The 14,251-nt window shown below is 40.1% G+C and overlaps 1 protein-coding gene across 3 annotated transcripts in view; it reads right to left on the bottom strand.

Moving 5' to 3' along the window:
- The window catches only part of Dnajc6 (DnaJ heat shock protein family (Hsp40) member C6), a 135,681-nt gene that overhangs the window by 20,614 nt on the left and 100,816 nt on the right, over positions 1–14,251 (bottom strand). For all 3 annotated transcript variants that reach the window (XM_090334680.1, XM_090334678.1, XM_090334679.1), the window contains 5 exons: positions 12,554–12,633; positions 11,333–11,526; positions 11,168–11,248; positions 6,847–7,287; positions 2,905–3,039 (listed from right to left, as the gene is read on the bottom strand). In XM_090334680.1, the coding sequence (XP_090190806.1) occupies positions 2,905–3,039; positions 6,847–7,287; positions 11,168–11,248; positions 11,333–11,526; positions 12,554–12,633 (931 nt within the window). The remainder of the gene's footprint in view (positions 1–2,904; positions 3,040–6,846; positions 7,288–11,167; positions 11,249–11,332; positions 11,527–12,553; positions 12,634–14,251) is intronic.

Here is a 14,251-nt window from a genome sequence, read left to right on the forward strand (position 1 = left end):
TGCCCTCTCAGAACAAAGTAGCCTGGACCCGTCATTGCCGTTGTTCCCTAGAGGCAGTTAAAGTTTTCATTGGAGAGGGGGGAATGATAGAAAAAGGAACTGTTAGGTAGACGTGCATGAAAATTGGCAGGCATAACACGGGGCAGATGACATGTGTCCCAGCATAGCACTTCTTCTTCCCATAATGCCCCAGGCTTCTGCTCAGATGATTCTTCTCCCCATCAGGCTGCTCAAATACTTCTTCCCAGAATGTTATGAGTGCCCACTCAACCCATGAAAAGAGGCAGGGTGGTACATGCCATCAAGCAATCAGAGCAAAGCCCAGGGAAGAAGATATGGGAGGATTCCTGCACAAGAGCACTCCCTTGGACTCTTCTGGGCCTCTCTCCAGAGGGAGAGAGACCCATTTCTTTCCGTTCACAGCTTTCCTTCACTTTCAAATAAACTCACTCTGTTTAATCTTAAGGAAAAAAATAAAAGTTTAGAGAATTTGAAGGTGGTGATCACTTGGTTTTAAGAAAAGATTGCACAAGATGAGGGGCGGGGGTAGGGGTAGGGAAATGGGGACCAAAACATGAGAAAGGGTATCAATGTTTGTGAAGTAAATGTACCTTCTATCTGGTGAATATAGTGTAACTCTTCTATTAATTACAATTAAAATTATTTGAAAAAAAGAATAAACAAAGTATGGGAAAGAGGCACTTACGAATCAATGACAATACATTAGAGAAATATGCTATTGGATAATAAGCAATTTTATATTGTGCTATATAAATAAAATTACTAAAAAGAAAAACAGAAAACATTGAGGATTCTTTCTAGAAACCTAGGGGAAGCATCTCCAGTGAACTGACAATGGCAATCTGGCCTCCTGGCACAGACACGAGTCTTACTTCTGTGCTACCCTACAGGTAGCAAGTGACAGTGGAACCAAAATTGCTTTCAAAGGAGGGATAATGGAACTCACTCACTGGCACAATACAGACCAAACTGAGTGTAGCTACAAAACAAAGGCATGCTATCTGACCTAAATTGGTGATAAACAACATGTTCTCACCAGCCCACAAGAATCAGATAACTGGACCCAGGCTATAATGTGCCAGTACCATCGTCCATGTTGACAGTCATCAAAAAAAAAAAATAGCCCTTTGCTCAATAGTTTCCCTCATTTGTAATAATTAGTACACATCTAGGACTCTCCTAGCAGAAGATTAAAATAGCTCAAAACCTAGGTACATAAGGTCATACAGGATGAGGCTAAATAAAATAAACTCTAGGATATGGAAACAAGAGCTTTATCTTATGTGATTGTTGTTTTTAATGTACTATGTTATTTCTTGTCTCTCTTTTTTTTGCCCTTTGGTTAATTTCATATTGTTACTGTATCTGACTTTGTTATCTGGTATATTGCATATATGTTTATTTGAAATAGGAAAAGGAAGAGGGGAAACAAAATGATTGGGAGGGGTAGAGAGAGGGAAATGGGGACAAAAACATGAGAAGGGGTATCAATGTGTGAGAAGTAATGAACTTACTACCTGGCAAATATAACTGTAACCCCTCTATACATTATCCTGACAATAAAATATAAATAAAGGGTTACCAGGTGAATATAAAAAATAGCCCTACAATAAAAAAAAGAAAAAATGAAAAAATAGCCCTTTGCTCAAAGCAATGAATCAGAAAAAAAGTACAGTCTCTACAGAGTACCACCATGAATCAAAGAAATGTTGATAGGGGGGAAAATCTTTTTAGTTAATTTAGTATTTATATATTAGATATAGATAGTATCGTCTGCGTACCAGTAATTCTTCCAAGTATTGGGAGCCTTGATGAACAAATCAAACTTCCTGTGTTAATGAATCACAGTTATAGTGAGAGCTTGGCTCAAATCATACTAGTTACATTTTAGGTATCCTATAGCTACATGTGGCCAGTGACCATCACATTACACAGAAGGGTACCAACACATCAGGAGAGTATGTCTCCACTTCTGCTATGTAAGTAGTAATTACACACTAAAATATTATATTTTGTTAATTTAAGACTCCTGTGTTTCCATGTTTCAAAGATATTTTTCCAATCAGGATGCATCTATCAATGAATTAAAAAAGGCAGAACCTTTTTGTTCTTTCTTATGTGTGTGTACAAGTTCTGGGACTTGAGCTCAGGGCATAGGCAGTATCCCTAAGCTTTATTTGCTCAAGGCTAGTGCTCTACCACTTGAAGCACATGCTACTTTCAGCTTTTTTTGAGTAATTTATTGGAGATAAGAGTCTCATGGACTTATCTAGCTGGGTTGGTTTCAAACCACAATTCTCAATCCCAGCCTCCTGAGTAGCTAGGATCACAGGCATAAGCCAACAGCACCCAGCTTTTCTGTTCATTTTTATGAACAGAAATCACAATATAGCCTACAGTCAACAATGCCATATATGTCTGTATAAACAGCTCTCATAATAAATTTTTTTTGCCAGTCCTGGGCTTGAGCTAAGGGCCTGAATACTGTCCTTAGGCTTTCTCAAGGCTACAGCTCAGCACCACTTGAGCCTCAGCACCACTTCTGGCTTTTTTCCTATGTATGTGGTACCGAGGAATTGAACCCAGGTCTTTGTGCATGCTAGGCAAGCACTCTACCACTAGGCGAAACTCCAAGGCCATGCACGTAATAATTTTTTAAAAAAAGAATTCCATCAAATGAGTTTTAGGAAAAGTTGAATAAAACAATGTTCAGTAAGTTTTTTTCTTCTATAAGTCACTCTAGAGATTCTGTTATGTTCATGTGAATTGTTAATATCTATGAACACATATGCCATTACTTACTTCTGCTGTTATATCTGAACAGCTGATATGTGTTTTGCAGACAACTATGCATGCTGAATGCAATATAAAACGCTTTCTTACCATGCACTGTAGGTGAAGGACTTCTAGTAGGCTGTAGAAAGGGGTCACTGGAAGCAGTGGATGTATTCAGAAGAGAACCCAGCAGATCCTGACCTGATGGCTTAGAAGGTGCTCCAAATGGGTCAAAGGTGGCACCTAGAAGACAATGGAGGAATGTATTCATTCGTCCTGTGGGCTCATTTAGTCTATAATACTGAAGAGCCATCACTACTGTCTACTCCTAGGCCAAATACTTGAAAAGTTGAAAAATTGGGATGATAGCTGCTTCCTAGCATGTACTTCAGGCACATTCTTTTTTTTGGGGGGGAGGTTGTTTGTTTGTTTTTCAGTTTATCACCCAAACTTCCTTCAACAGTCTGTGGCATAATCATCAACAATTTAACAACTGTACTTAGTGATCAATTTAATTCCATGTGGAATCTTTTCAAATTTTCATTCAAGATCTTGTATAAGCAATTTGCTCACTATAATATTATATCCTTGTATCATTAAGATATTATAAGCAGGGGTTTATTGTAAGAAAATATTTCCTTCCTTAAAACATGTTCTTTTTGCTGAGCATTGGTAGCACGTTTCTTTATCCCAGCTAATCTAGAGGCAAGAGTTTGTAATTGTTGCAGTCCGGGAAAAATGTTAGTCAGTTCCCTACTTTAACAAGTAAGCAGAGTGTCGGGGTACAGATGTGTTCTACTAGCATTACAGAAAACAAACAAACAAAATGCAACGTAGACAGTGCTATTTCACACACAAAAAAACCCCATAGGCACTTTCTGTACCCAAATCTTTCTCTAAGCCCAACAGTGCAACCCAAGGATTTCTGACAACAAAAGAAAACTTCACTTTTGAGCAAATGCAGTCATTGCATTCAATATACACTATGTAAACAAACAAAAATGTCACTTGTGGGTAAGAATGGAAGCAGGCAACATAATTTTTAAAGGGGTGAAAATGCCCCAAAAGCAATGTACTCATGATCTGACTTACAAAATTCCAACCCCTTTGTACAACACTTAAAAAATAATAATAAAAAGGCACACACACAAAAAAAAAAACCTCACTTTTGCAGACAAAGGGAAGTCCAGAGTTAATTCTGTGGTAAACAACAATCTGCTAGGAAACAGACTCAGATTTAATGAAACAAAGAAAAGTGCCCACACGCACAAGATTAGTGAGGAGAGTGGGTGCCACAGTTAACCAGCAATAATGCCATAACCACTGTGCCATCCTTTCTGAGTACACAAAAGCCATATGATCTCAGCTAAGTCCTATTAGTGATTTCATCTTTATTTACAATGATGACACTGGGGCTCAGAAAGAACCTCAGGAACTTAGCCCATAATTAAGAAAATAATAATGCTGGAATTCATGATCAAGTCTCACTGCTTACAGTCCTGTGATGAAAATCACCAAGATGAATGGAGATAATTGGCCTTCCTCACTATTGAGCTAGGAAGAAAATCTATAAGAATTGCTAATGGGTTTTCTCTGATTGGAGTGGAATTGGGTCAACTCTAAGACATGAGATGCAAACCAGTTAACAAATAAATTCCATTCCTCTAATTCATACAAGACATAAGGCTTTACTAAGTTTATAGCCAAGACTTCCCTGATGTAATATATTCCCAACATCTGCAGGGCAGCAGACTAGCTTCATGGGCAACCATGAAACTGACTGTATTTTGAGCGCATACATTACTACATATAATCCTTACATTGAGATTTGTAGTGCAATTGCAAGAGCAAACTAGATTAATCTATCTACATCAAGGTTGGAAGTCAACTTGAGGAAGATATTGACGTTTTCTATTACTTAGTATACTTTTAGTACCATTTTATATTAGAGGCCTTCCCAAATAACTAAGTGTGAAAAGCTGCACATCACCAACAAGAGTTCAATTTAGTCTTTCCAGGAATTCTGGTAGGTATTATCCACAACTAAGGACATCAAGTTTTCAGTAAGGTTACCCAGTGATTTAAGTCTTGGTTCTGGGTTTGAAATCCAGGCCTTTAATTCTAGACTTCATGTTTTAACTTCCTTCCAGAGGAACAAAACACGTGAGTTGTATACCAGGTCTGCCACTGATAGCTGAGAATGCTCAGGCAAGTCAGTCAACAGATCGAGAGCACATTTTTAGTATTTCTAGACTGAAGCACATAATGAGTTAATGTCTAAAGCCCCTCCCATCACTGACACTGGAACGCAACTACCAGCGTGTATTGTGGTCAGACTATCAGAGTTACACAGTCACTTCATTTTAAAACTTGACTATCATGTAGTATACTATCTTGGGGATTTAATTTTCCAGACAGAGGTGTTTCTCTGTTGAATTAGAACTAGATAGAGGGAAATGGAGAGGAAATATCATGGTCTAGGAATCAGGACACCTGGTTCCCTATGCTGGCTCCAGTAATAGCCAATGCAGGAGCTTGATGCTCAGTACTCACACTTTGACTCTGATCCTATTTTCACAAAGTATGCTTCTGGCTAAGCTACACAAACCAGGACAAGCCTTTGGAGAAGTGAAAGATGAGCTTGGTGAGAAAAAAATCCTATAGTATACCATAGGCCTGGAGAGTTAAGACATGTCCTTCTACTTTCCTTAATGTGGTACCCCCTTGGCTCATGGTGACAATGATAAAGGAAAGCTGGCTTGAGTTGGTTTTTCAGAAGGTGTGATAGAGCTCTATTTATCCAACCATGCTGTCTTGCAAATGTTAAAAGTCTGTGGAGAGCCAATCACAGGAAGGCTCAAGTCATTGGCAATGGGCAGGATAAAACGCATGAGGCCATAGCCAACTGCTTTATTTGCATGGACTCTGTGGCTAAAATAAGTCCTTTGAGCCTATTTTGAAGTAACTAACATTTCACTCTGAATAACCAAAGTATAATTCAAGAAAATATGATTCCAGATATAGAATGACACTAAATGAAAGGACCTCCAGGACATAGAAACAAAAGTCATATAATGAGTGATTGTTGTCCATAATGTACTACATTATCTCTCATCTCTTTTGCTGTCCCTTGGTTATCTCATATTGTTACAGTATTTCACCTTGTTACTGACATATTGTATATATGTGTATTTAGTTATTTGAAGTCTGATAGGGAAGGGGGGAAAACAAGATGAGGGGCGGGGGTGAGGAGAGGGAAATGGGGACCAAGACATGAGAAAGGGTGTCAATGCATGTGAAGTAATGCACCTTCTATCTGGTGAATATTATTAATTACAATAAAAAATATATAGGAAAAAAAGAAAATATGGCTCCGGGAAGGTATTACAGGTAACTCAAAGGAAAGATCTGAACTCATATAGCCCAGTTGGCTATTCTTTTTGGACTCTAGCCCATCAATTATCAGCAATATGAACTAAGACCATTAATTAAACGCTGAACCTCCATTTCCTCAACTATGAAATGGGGACAATGGTAGCATTTATGTAATGAGATTTTGTAAGAAATGAATTGTCCTCTAGTTTTAGTCTCTATCTTTCAAATAGTAAGTATCTCACACACATTGGCTGTGTGTGTGTGTGTGTGTGTGTGTGTGTGTGTGTGTGTGTGTGTGTGTGTTTAGTAATAACCTATCTGCCTATATCTCTAAGCAGAAATAAGGAAAGCATCTCAGGATACCAAGTCTTGAGAAAAGAAAATTTAAGGGCTGAGAATATGGCCTTAGTGACAGACTGCCTCCTGCCTAGCAAATATGAAGTCCTGAGTTCAAACCCCAGGGCCAAGGAAGAAAGAGAGGGAGGGAAGAAGGAAGGAGAGGAGAGAGGAGAGAAGGGAAATTTCAAAAGGAATGTAAAGGTTACAGAATTCGAGTACCCGACACTATCTGAATGGACAAATACGTCTCTTCTCTTCCACTTAAGGGAGAGCCTAAACTTCTCAAGCACTCCCAGGGAACTCATAAAAAGTAAAGCGCACCCTGGAAAGCATTACCTTCTCCCACTCCCCGAAGGGTGGGCGATGCAGAAGCAGAGGTGGTGGTCCGGCGTGGCGTTGACTGGGCGGATGCCGGGCCGCTAGGATGAAACACGTCTTCCATCCCTGGCTGTCCAGCCTGCGCAGGACCAGCGGCGCCTCCGCCTCCAAACAGGTCACTCAGGAGATCAGAATTAGTGGGAGGAGCCAAGGGGGGAGAGAAGTTCTTACTCATATCAGAGCCTTCCAGGCCCAGAAGGTCCACCTCTTCCTCGGGAGCCGGAGCAGCAGCTGGCTCCTGCTGCTTTCTGCTGGCCTTCTTGGCTCCATGATGCTTGTCGCCATTGGCGTTGCCATGCGGACTAGAGAGGGTCAGAAGTTCATCGTCCGATTGCTCACTCTCCTGGTTCACTAGGGCAGCATGGTCCTCCTCACACAAGGCCTTCTCTGATTTCTGATCTAGGGAAGGCCAGTGGGCCAATAATTGGTTAGTTACTCCCAACAGCGTTGTGGAGCTTCGTTATGTTGAATATGCATTATTCCCGGAGAAAGGGATTCTACCTGAGCAAGCAGTGCTTTCGGACCCTTCCCAGTTGGATGCTGGATGTATTTCACACCATTTAGTTGAGCATCTGAGAGGAAGTGTGGCCATGGATAAGAATAGGAGCTCTGGAGCCAGGAAGCCTGAGATTGAACCCCAGTTCCTCCGCTCCTCGTTGGTTCTGTAATTCTGGGCTAGTTGTTTTACTTCTCTCAGTTTGGTCTTTAACATGGAGGTGTGTGTGGGGGGGGGGTGTAATATCTAGTACTGTGAGAATGATAAGAGGATGCTAAAAAGATCTCAGATCAATAGCAAGCAGGACTTACATGCTGATCACTGTGACTATTGCTAGTTTTCAGGCACTGTTCTAGGTCCTTTGGAAAACAATAGCATTTCCTAGTCCATTGCTGACATGTGTCACTCACTTTTATTTCTTCACTTGGCTGCAGCCAAAAACAAGGCCCTTCTTCTACAGTCCAAAGCAAAAGTGGCTCACTCACACACTAATAAATACATAGAATGGCCATGCTTTACATCTTCCTGTTGTCCTACCAAAGGGAGACATTTGCAATATAGAATAGGCTCAGGAAAGATGTTTTGGTGGGACCAATGGCAAGCTAGTGGGTGACTTTCTAGGATCTGCTTGAAAGATCTTCCCACAGAACTTTGCTTAGTTCAGATAGCCCCACCTTCTAAATCAGGTACAGTACCACACCCTCCCCCATGCCAGCTCTGCCAAAAGCTCTGTGAAAGGAATGGATTTCCTAAATTTGCTGGCAGAAAGCTTGATTTCAATATGCTTGGTTAGAGGTTGTTAGCTGGAGATATTAAGTAGCATACCTCCCATATCTCCTTTCTAAAATGCAAAAGTTCTCTATTCCTAAGCACATCTGACTCTGAGAGGTCATCTCATCTGAAAGGTCATGCATCTGTGCTAACTGCATCTGTGCTACAGAACAGAGATACCATTTGTAATGGATTACTAAAATTGTAATGGAAGAGTTAAGAGTTAAGTTTATTGGAAGCAACTGTGAGAACGATAGAAGGTAAAGGAAAAAAAGAAGTAGCTATGAAATCTAAGTGATGACTGGGGCTTACTGACTTTTAAAAGTTTGTGGTTCCATTTCTCAAATGAAAATTCTTAAATTAAACTTTTAATTTCAAAAGAATCCTATGAATATTTTTCACCAAACACTGAAAACTTCTAAAGGCAACAAAATTTCTGCCTTACAGTCACAAATCAGAAATCAATAGTTATAACAAGATCCTCCCTAAACTATGTACCATCCCCTTTTACACATAAAGTCCTGACTGCTCAATACTACACCAAGCCTTGCAGTTAAGATCAGAAAACTTTAAGTCAATAATGGTCTGTGTCTAAAATGTAAGTGCCAGTGATTGTATATGGAAATTCCCTTCTTGAATACTTGTTTGTTAAACACACCATTTGAAATATGATGTAAAAATCAATGTTAATAATTTATTTAATAAAAAAATAACAATGGTCCATGTTTGTGGAATAGAATGCCAGTGCCAAGGTAGAGAGAGCAGCAACTGAGATGAAATATTGAGAAGGTTGAAAAGGCTGGACTGGGAGTTTGGCCTAGTGGTAGTGCACTTGCCTAGCATGCACAGAGACCCGGTTCAACTTCGCAGTACCACATACATAGAAAAAAAAAAGTCGAAAGTGGTGCTGAGGCTCAAGTGGTAGAGCTTTAGCCTTGAGAAATCCCAAGGACAGTGCTCAGACCCTGAGCTCAAGCCCAGGACTAGCAAGAAAGAAAGAGAGAGAGAGAAAGGAAGGAAGGAAGGAGGGAAGGAAGGAAGGAAGGAAGGAAGGAAGGAAGGAAGGAAGGAAGGAAGGAAGGAAGGAAAGAAGGGAAGGGAGGGAAGGAAAGGGCTAGGTGCCAATGGCTAATGTCTTTAATCTTAGCTACTCAGGAGGCTGAGATCTGAGGATCAAGGTTCAAAGTCAACCTGGGAAAGAAAGTCTGTGAGACTCTTATTCCCAATTAACCACCAAAAAGCTGTAAGTGGAGGAGCTAAGGCTTGAGTAGTAGAGAACTAGCCTTGAGCAAGAAAGCTCAGGGATGTACCCAGGCCCTGAATTCAAGCCCCAGAACCCACAAAGAAAAGGTTGAAAAGAATTCTGAAATCTCTCTCTAGGTTTGGGAGAAAGCAACACAGTGATGGAGTAGTGATGTCTGCAAGTAGCTTTAATATCTATGTGCCAGAGTTAAGCTCCAATCTACCTTAATAGTGATTATAGCAAACTGGGAATGTAGTTGACTATTTTATATTTTTAAAAAGTTTATTTACAATGAACATGATTGTGCTGGTAACTTTAATATGGCCTTGTTTATAGACATCTGGGCAAATGCATAGGTATGGGATTGCTGGGTCAGAAGTAAGCTCTATATTCAATCTTTTGAGGAACCTCCATACTGCTTTCCAGAGTGGTTGTACAAATTTACACTCCCACCAACAGTGTAGTAACATTCTTTTCTGGTCACGTCCCCACCAGCATCTGTTGTTATTATATTTATTGATAATGGCCATTCTAACTGGCATGGATAGAATCTCAAAGTTGTTTTGATTTTCATTTCTGTTATGGCCAGAGGTGTCCAGCATTTCTTCATGTGTCTATTGGCCATTCTTATTTCTTCTTTAGAGAGCTAAGATATGGAACCAACCCAGATGCACCTCAGTAGATGAATGGATCAAGAAAATGTGATATTTATACACAATGAATTCTATGCTGCCATCAGAAAGAATGGCATTGCCCCATTTGTAAGGAAATAGAAAGACCTGGGGAAAAAATCATATTAAGTGAAGTAAGTCAGACCCAAAGAAACATAAGCTTCATGATTTCCCTCATTTGTAATAATTAGTATATGGCTAAGATTTACCTATCAGAGGATCGTAATAGCTCAATAGCTATGTGCATATGGCCATATAGGATGAGGCTAAGTGAAATGAACTCCAGGATATAAAACAAGAGATTTATCTTTGTGGTTGTTGTTTTTTAATGTGCAGTAAGAAATTATTTCTTTTCTCTTTTGCTTTATTTTTTGTTTTGCTTTTGTTTTATTCCTTTATGGTTTATCCCCTGTTGTTACTGTATTTGACTTAGCTTCCTGGTGTATTCTATATATGTTTATTTGTTTATTTGAATTAGAGAAGGGAATGGGAAAAACAAGATGATGAGACCAAAGACAAAGGGTGAACCAGTCTAACAGGGATATTTACAAGATAATATATTAGACATGAATTTTACAAATTGGGAGGGGGTGAGGGGAGATAAAATGGGAAAAAAAACATGGGAAGGGGTAATAACGTTCAAGAGGTAATGTACTCACTACCTTATAAATGTAAGGCTTATTATCACCCTGATAGTAAACGTTAAAAATGTTTGGTTGATGATGAGAGGTAAAGTCCTTTGCTAATCTCCTCAATTTGCCAGCAGTCTAAAGAAAAATCTTAGAAAACATCACATTTATTCATGAATAGAAAAGCTATGATCCAGAACATAATATACAGAGAGAGAAGGTAGAAGGTAGCATAAGATGGCTGAGACCATCCACAGAGCTGAATATAAGGAAGTTGCCTGATTTGAAATAATAGAAGATTCTAGGTGAGTTCTTAGTGCTGCTTTAATTTAGATTGCTTCAACAGTGAAATGTTTTTATAGAATGATGTAACCTGCTCATATAACTCAAAAGAAATATTTGTAAGCATGAGGCCCTGAATTCAGTTCCCAATACTGAAGAAAAAAAGAGAAAGAAAGACTAGACATACCTTGCCAACAGAGAGAGGCAAAGAAACCACCTTGCCCCAATTGCTTGGGGTTGTCTGGAGGGACGTCTAGTGGAGCCTGTCCTGCAAGACAAAAGGCCATAAAGTATCAATGACACACAGGAAATGAGGCAATATCATATATAACACAAAAGTTACTGAAAATACCTCCTAAAGCCAGAGTATCTTGATGCTCCTGGTGAGAAGAGAAGAGGATGCTCGGATTGACATCTTTTGTGCAATAATGCTCCCACGGTGGGGTTAAATCTATCACTTTGTCCTGGGGCTGCAGCTCAACATCCAGTGTCACTTGAAATAGCTGAGGGTATTTTTCGGGTACATCACATGCATCCAACTCAGGCCTAAACAGGAATTTCAAAAAGTAACACCAGTTGGGAAGGGAGGGAGGGGGAGCCAGTGGAACCAGTGCAAGGTCCCATACAGAAACCTTCTTAGAATGACATGAGCTTCTGGGAAAGAGTTACTCATTAACAAGATAGGTCATTTTGCTCTGGGATGCTGATTTTTCTCAACTAGACAAATAGAAGAGAATAACTCCTGTTCAAAAGACTCAATGCTTCTGCACATAAAAGCATTTGGGAGGACAGAGCTGACAGTATGCACTACAAAATCAAAATGGTTGTTAAAACTGTGGAACACGCCCCATAGTTACCACTGTGAGCCTTTGACTATTTATCCTATCCTGGCTCTGCATGCTCCCTTAGCTTCAGTCATATTGTACACCTACGTCCCTAGCCACACTCTGTGATAGAACAAGGAAGGGTTAATGTCTGAAACAGAGAGACCTTCAGAACTTTACTTCAGTGCCATGGCCAGGCATACATTCTTATGGTTCATTGCTCATAGCATACCATTGATTAAACTGTCACCCTGTCGGAAAAACAATGCTAAGGATCAAAGAAATAATCTGCAGTTCCCTCACAGGAAAAAAATTTTGACCTTTCTATTTGCAATCTTTTTTCTGTTTGTTTCTCTTTTTTTTTTTTTTTTTTGCCTGTTGTAGGGCTTGAACTCAGGGCCTGAGCACTGCCCTTGGACTTTGCTCAAGGCTAGAGCTCTACCCTTGAGCCACAGCACCACTTCCAGCTTTATTTTCTATGTATGTGGTGCCGAGGAATCAAATCCAGGTCTTCGTGTATGCTAGGCAAGCACTCTACCACTAGGCCAAACTCCTGGCCCTATCCGTTTCTTAATAAGACTCATCATAGTCAACTGAAAGATGTAAAATGTATCTACTATCTACATGGTGAAGCTACAGTCAACAGTGCTGAGGGGCAGCAGAGGATTCTGGGGAACACTATCAATGGCTTCTGAAGAGATGCACAGCAGCGGTGATGAACAAAGACCATTGGTCCAAGCAGCACTTACTTAGTGAACTTTAAAATGGTGGTGTCCAGTGGTATGAATCCAGAATGAAACTGGAGCTGGAATATCTGTGTGTTGGTCACCTAAAAGTATATGACAGAAGCACATTGCAATACATTAGAGAAAATGGAATCTGATCCAAAGATTGTATTTGGAGGAGCAAAATACATCTGATTCTTGGTTTGCTCTACATGTTAAGTGATCTCCTGGCATCGTTTCTATCCTCAGACTTACAGGTACTCCTCCTTAACAAGCTATGTCCTCATCCACTGATATACCATGTTTTGGAACATTGCTATGCTCAAATTTGCTATTTCCTTCTTCCCACAATGCCCTATTCCAAATCCATGGAATTAACCCTTCAAGGTTCACCTTGAAAAGCCATGTGCTCTCTGTACCCTGCCTGGGCTACCACTGCCTAAAACAAACTGTGCACCCTCCAATATATATACATAGTGGGAATTCCAATATATGTGAGAATTCCCTGCTCTAGGATGACTTTTTCTTTCTTCCTTCCTTTCTTTCTTTCTTTCTTTCTTTCTTTCTTTCTTTCTTTCTTTCTTTCTTCTTTCTTTCCTTTCTTCCTTCCTTCCTTCCCTTCCCTCCCTCCCTTCTTTCCTTCCTTTCTCCTTCCTTCTTTTCTCTCTCCTTCCTTCCTTCCTTTCTTCCTTCTTTTATCGCCTGTCTTTTTTTTTTTTTTACATTTTTGGTGGCAACAGTGTGAATCTACAGCCCTGTGCATGCTATGTAGATGCTCTACTACTGAGGTGTACCTTCAGCACTTTTCTGTACTGGCATCCTATCAAAACTGACATTACAGGCACATACTACCATGTCCAGCTCCCTTCCATTCAGAGGGATTCTCACAAACTTTCTACCTAGGCTGACTTGGAACCATGACCCTCCAAATCTCAGCCCTCGTGTTGTGGGTATGAACCACATGCCCAACTATAGGTAAAGAAAGAGTTTTGGTGCATTGTACTTATAGATTCATCTGTCACTTGTCAACTCCTCTGAACAACTACTTAACAGTAATAAAATATTTTTTAAAGAAAAAGGGGCTTCTTTGGTTAATCTCATATTGTTACTGTATCTGATTCTGTTACCTGGTATATTGTATATACATTTATTTGTTTATTTGAAATAGGAAACAGAAGGGGGAAACAAGATGATTGGGAGGGGGTGAAGGAGGGAAATGGGGATGAAAACATAAGAAGGGGTATCAATGTGTGAGAAGTAATGCACCTATTATCTGGCGAATGTAATTGTAACCCCTCTATACATTACCTCAATAATAAAAAATAAAATTAAAAAAAAGAAACGGGCTTTTGTAGGGCACTGGTTGCTTCATGCCTATACTAGCTACTGAGGGGGCTAAGATGTGAGGATCAAGGTTCAAATCAAGCCTGGACAGGAAAGTGTGTGAGACGCATGTATCCAATTAACCGCCAAAGGGCAAAAAGTAGAGCTATAGTGGAGCACTACCCTTGACCAGGGCAGGGGAGTGGGGGAGGTGGGGAGGGGAAGCTCAGGGACAATACCCAGGCTCTACATTCAAGTCCTAGGACTGGCAAGGAGGCAGGGAGAGGAGAAAGCTCTTCTACCCAGGAGAATCTATGAACTGTCATAACAACTTATGTAACTAGGATTATAGATGTAAGCCATTGGTGCTTAGATTTACCCTGAATTTTCTTTTATTCC

This window comes from Megascapheus bottae, chromosome 6, assembly GCF_031878675.1.
Source record: "Megascapheus bottae isolate mThoBot1 chromosome 6, mThoBot2.hap1, whole genome shotgun sequence".
Lineage (NCBI taxonomy): Eukaryota > Metazoa > Chordata > Mammalia > Rodentia > Geomyidae > Megascapheus > Megascapheus bottae.